At 47.1% G+C, this 5660-nt stretch overlaps 1 protein-coding gene across 1 annotated transcript; it reads right to left on the reverse strand.

The window, feature by feature from the left end:
- Positions 1-418: 418 nt before the first annotated feature.
- Positions 419-1700, reverse strand: LOC123185453 (momilactone A synthase). Its single transcript, XM_044597333.1, has 2 exons — positions 1497-1700; positions 419-1363 (listed from the first exon to the last, which is right to left on the reverse strand). The coding sequence occupies exons 1-2, from the start codon at positions 1535-1537 to the stop codon at positions 583-585; spliced, it is 822 nt and encodes a 273-aa protein (XP_044453268.1). The 5' UTR covers positions 1538-1700; the 3' UTR covers positions 419-582.
- Between the last annotated feature and the right edge of the window lie 3960 nt (positions 1701-5660).

The raw sequence follows: 5660 nt of genomic DNA on the forward strand, positions 1-5660 counted from the left end.
ACATGCCACAACTAAATGCTAACGCGGCCCAACAAGCGCAAAATGGATCATGTTTTTTTGGGATGCAAGCAAACCCCAAAGCGCATGTCTCATGTTACAAATTTCCTAGAGCAACATTATTTTTTCGAGAGTACTTAAAATGAGACCAACCTAAGGGTTAACACGCGTTGGTTTTTTTATAGAAAAAACTTCGCGAGCGCCGCGCACCAGAGTTGAGGCTCGAACGCGGACAGGTTGGTAGCTACTGGAACTGCCCGGCCAACGGGTCGACGTCCCCGGGAGCAACATTATTGATGTTGTCAATTCCGGAGCGGCTAACGCGGCACAGATCGATGGCTGTTGCCCGCCGGATTCAACTGCTGTGGAGCGGCCTATCCGATCCGCTTTTCACCTGACCGACGCTTAGCATGATCGTGATTCCATTTCAATCATAGGTAAAGCCCTCGCAAATCACGTTGGAGGTAATATTTTCCCCCGATAAAGCGATATAAATAGTACATGGCACGTACGGCGTTAAGCCGCTAAGCAACCACACCATGTGAGGCGAGCCTTGGATGCATAGTTTAAATCGATCGTTCTCCATTACTCCTTGAAGATGCCGAAGGTAAGGTTTGAGACGGAGATGCCGCCGTCGATGAGCAGGTTGTGGCCGCTCACGTAGCGCGCGTCATCGCAGGCGAGAAAGAGCACCGCGGCGGCGATGTCCTTGACCCGCAGTCCCACGCCCTTGAGGTTAGCAAAGGACTCCATGGCCATCTCGAACGCCTCGCCGTCCAGCCCAACGTAGCCCGTGGCCAGCGGCGTGGCAGCCGCCGCCGGGGAGATGCAGTTGACGCGGATCCCATGCTGGCCAAGCTCCGTCGCCGCGTTCTCCGTCAGCCCGACCAGGGCGCGCTTGGCGCACGTGTACGCGTGCGACGCCACGCCGCCCACCGCCGACGCCAGGCTCGACGTCCCGATGATGCAGCCTTGCCGCGCGGGCACCATGACCCGCGCCGCGTGCTTGGTACCCAGGAAGGGCCCCACGAGGTTGACGGCCAGCACGCGCTCGAAGTCCTCCTTGGTGCTGTCCCGGATGCTGTGGCACGCCGCGCCGCCGATGCCGGCGTTGTTGAACATGATGTCCAGCTTCCCGAACCTGGCGACGGTGTGGTCGACGGCCGCCGCGACGTCCTCCTCTTTGGTGACGTCACAGCGCACGTAGCTGGAGGCCGCCGGGCCGAGCTCCGCGCAGAGGCGCGCGCCGAGGTCGTCCTGGATGTCGGCGAGGACGACGCTGGCCCCGTGCTGCACGAACAGCCGCGCCGTGCACTCGCCGATGCCGCTCGCGCCGCCGGTGATCAGTGCCACCTTGCCGTCCAGCCTGCAACGTACGCACATGAAAAATAACCCTCACCTTCACGTAAGGCATAAGTGCGCCAATTACATGCATACGTAGCAAGTATCATTGTATCAACACGGTACAAAAACTGGAAAAGGTAGGCAACGTCTCGTACTTCCTTGCAGCGGCAGGAACGACATCAGAGCTGCTTGCCATGGGAGCTAACCTTGATTAACTTGTACTAGTATACTGCCCTGCGGTGACACAAAGCCCTCGTGACTCGTTTTATAGTACTAGGCTTTTTTTTAAGGGTACTAGGTAATTGTCCGTACGTTGCAACGGGGCATAAATATCCTATTGATTTCACATCAATTATGTTTTGTTTAGGATCCTCATGCACATCAACTAGCATTGTCGATTTTTTTACCTTGAAATCCTCCTCCTCCTTCTTTGTCCTCCTGTAATCTTCGTCTCCCCAATCCATCCTCACCATTGTCGTTAATAGTACATCCGGCTTACAATCATCCAACTCTTCGACAATTACCAGGTATGTCGCAAATGGAAGTGCCAAGTCAACATATTGATTACTGTAAAAATACATCAGATTGACGTTCCTTAAAATTTGGCATCAAATAAAAAAATGTAGAAATACTTAGCTAGTACAAATGTATATAAATGAAGAAAAAGAAACCTTTGAAAATGTGTGGTCAATGGTTTTCTTGCAGACACTTTTATATATCTAAGTTTTTCAACATAATGAAGAGTCATTGTGCATGATGCATCAGATATATCAAAATTGAAGTTGGATGGATGGATATGTAATTGATCCAGTGCTGCATAGATTGAAAATATTCGACAAAGCATGCGCTCATGGGCCTTGTTATCAGGACAGTTCACATCCATCAATTGCATGGGAAAAATATTGTAGTGAAGCCCTTTATGTTGAACCCCGCAGTTCCTAATCTAGATCTTATATGCACATCACCTTGGCACTTAATAGCGAAGCCGACGACTGAATTTCCATAGTAGAAAACAACATCATTTATTGACCTTTTTCCTTAAAAGAACATTCGAATTCAACAATAAGAACTCTTGCACCAGCCTAATCTAAGTTAATTTCTCTGGTGGAGAAGTACCTGATGTCGGGAACAGGAGTGACACCACACCCAGAGCGGCGAGACGGTGGCCCAGTAGCTATAACTCGGCGTAACCACTTTGGCGAGCAGGCCGTCCAGGGTGAGCATTTGATCAGGCAACCACTCATGTGCTGATGATTTAAGGCGGCACCCATTCATCATTCACACATCTGCATCTAACTAATTATTTTTCTGGTTGTCATGATGTACTGTAGAGTTGGTCGATCCTTGTACTGAACTGAATATTTTGTTATTCAATGGAAAGGAGTTGTCAGCCTGGTTGGAAAAAATTCAGAGAAAACAATAAGAAGAAAACATGAAACATGAAAACAGAGTACAAAAAACTACTCTTCAGCCAACATAGCGTCGGCAGCTAAACCTGCAGCCAGGTCATCTAGTACGCCCAGCAATCATTTGCATATTTCCGTGACTCAGAGGTGAGCTAGCGTGTTTTTGTTTCTGCTGGTGTACTTAACCTGGGCATACTTAACCTGGGCATTACTGAACTTTGTGAGTTCCTTCCTGATGTCAACTATCACTGGAAACCAGGCGGAAAGGTTGGTGGCTAGACAATTTTGAACGGAGAAGAAATCAGTGGAAATCTTAACAGGCACCACATTGGCACCCACATGCATCAGCCACCAGGACTCGCCCTCGCCCTTCCCGTGCGAGACCGTGGGGGAGGAGCCGCGGAGCACGCGTCCAGCACATCACCATGGGGGCGGGGAGCACAAGTCCATATCGACGAAAGGCGAGATACGGGGAAGCAAGCGTTGGCGAGGAGCGACCGTGGAGGTCGAGCGGCAGCCCAGGAGCCAAGGACGGGTTGGGGATGGGTGACAACGCTAAAACCCTAGCGCCGCCAGTTCAAGGGCGTGAGGAGGAAGGAGTGCCTTTTTTTAGATCAGGAGGAAGGAATGACTCGCCGGGGCTGGGCTTTGGCCTTTGGCCCATGTGCGAACTATTAGAGGAGCGACAAGCGAAACACAAGTTGGACGAACGTAAGAGGGGAAACGGAATGCTCCGTTTCTTTTAGATAGTAGAGATAGTATTAGGCTTGTGGAGACGCACCACTGATTAAACGTGTTTAGTTTAGCACTAAACTAAACGGGCATCTCCAGGGTTCGATATTCGCCTCCCGAAAGTGTCGGGGAGCCTTGGACGTAGCGGAACTGTGAAGTGGCTCGTGCAACACGGACAACGATCGCCGACCAGTGTCCCGAATAAGTCGCTCGCCGTCGTTTTTCCCTGTAATATCCACCGGGCGTTTCTATACCATTGTTTTTTGTTCGCCGGAAGACTGAGTTTGGAGTGGGCCGGCCGGCCGGCCGGCCGGATATGTATATGCGCATGCATTGGCTTATGCGTGCGTACTTTTCTGGTCAGCGGAAGATGATGGGCGCGAGGAAACGGCCATTAGACTAGCCATAGTGGGAGTAACTTTAGCAGTAACTTTGAATCCAACTCAGTAAATTTGCTTATGTGGCAATAAGTTAATGAGAGAGGTACTTGTAGTAACTTAGCTAGTTACTGTAACATCACATGTCCCAATGCAATATGAATCTATAACTTAATAAATGAATCTTTGCATGTTATCACTCTTAAGTTACTACCCACTATGAAGGTAGTAACATAGTTTAAGGATATGTGTATGTTACTAATGTATGTTACTATCCATTGTGGCTAGTCTTAGGCTACGCACCACGTACGTGTTGGGCTACAGTTGTAGATAGCTATTTTTTCTTTACCATAGTAGAAGTAATTTCGGCAGTGACATAAGACTAGCCACAATGAAGAGTAACATACAATAGTAACATACACATATCCCTAGATTATGTTACTATCTTCATAGTGGGTAGTAACATAGGTGTGTTGTCATGCAAAGCTCCATTTATTATGTTATAGACTCATACTGCATTGGGACATGTGATGTTACAGTAACTAGCTAAGTTACTAGAACTACCGCTCTCTTCATTAACTCATTGCCACATAGACAAATTTGCTTAGTTGGACTTGAAGTTACTGCTGAAGTTACTCCCACTGTGGCTAGTCTAAGGTCTAATTCAATAATTTTACTTATGTGACAATGATTTAATGAGAGAGATGAATTGAGTAACATAGTTTACTCGCATTATGAGTAACATCACACATATCAAGACAAGATGAATCCACAAGCTAATAAATAAAGTGTTGCATAATACTCCCTCCATCTCAGTTTATAAGGCTTGCACGTGTATCTAGGTCGTCAATTTAGTTTATACTCCCTTCATTCCTAAATATTTGTCTTTTTAGAGATTTCAATGGACTACCACATAAGAATGTATATAGATATATTTTAGAGTGTAGATTCACTCACTTTGCTTCGTATGTAGTCACTTGTTGAAATCTCTATAAAGACAAATATTTAAGAACGGAGGAAGTATAAAATAAATTGTTTAACATAAAAATTAGATCATTAGAAAATAGAATATCTAAAGTTTCTAATGACATATTTTTTGTAATGCATGTCTCTTATTAAGTTGGTCAAATTAGGTAGTAATACAGACTAATAACATATACTCCCTCCATTCCAAAATATAGTGCGCCCGCGCTTTCCGAGGTCCAACTTTGACCATAAATTTAACCAACGAGACCAACTGCGGCAGGAGAAAAAATTATATAATTAAAAAATTCTTTTGAATACGAATTCACTGATGTAATTTTTGCTCCCACCGCAATCGGTCTTGGTAGTTAAATTTGCGGTCAAAGTTGAAGCACGGGGACAGAGGAAACACTACATTGTGGAATGGAGGGAGTACATGCTACTCTGTGTAGATAGCTAATTTTTTTTTGAGGGGTCTAGATAGCTACTTTTATTGTTTGTGAGTGACGCAAAATGAGCAATCCAACTGTCCGGCTACATATGCGCAGTTGACATATACAGGCAGCCGCCGGCTGCCCGTCAAAGTTCTTGGCGGCAATTTAGCTGCTTCACTGTGACACTGACTAGGACATCGAGAAACATGCGACTGACCGTCACCACATCAGCCGGTTGACAGCGACAGCCCCGGGCGCCTTGCCATCCTTCATAAGGGTGAAGATTGATCTGCGCTCGTTGGCAGTTTTGTGGGTTTGGATGTGAAGACCTGAGCGGCTCCGGTGCAGATACGGGCGCCGGATTTGGCCTGGCAATGCGAGTGGCACCGGCTGCTGTGTTTTTTTTT

The sequence above is a fragment of the Triticum aestivum genome, chromosome 2A (assembly GCF_018294505.1).
Source record: "Triticum aestivum cultivar Chinese Spring chromosome 2A, IWGSC CS RefSeq v2.1, whole genome shotgun sequence".
In the NCBI taxonomy this organism is placed as follows: Eukaryota; Viridiplantae; Streptophyta; class Magnoliopsida; order Poales; family Poaceae; genus Triticum; species Triticum aestivum.

Bases quoted from the DNA above. Each gene is read 5' to 3' on its own strand.
- LOC123185453 (XM_044597333.1), bottom strand. From the start codon at position 1,537: ATGGCAAGCAGCTCTGATGTCGTTCCTGCCGCTGCAAGGAA. The intron at 1,364-1,496 runs GTACGAGACGTT...CGTACGTTGCAG, and splicing joins GTTCCTGCCGCTGCAAGGAA to GCTGGACGGCAAGGTGGCAC.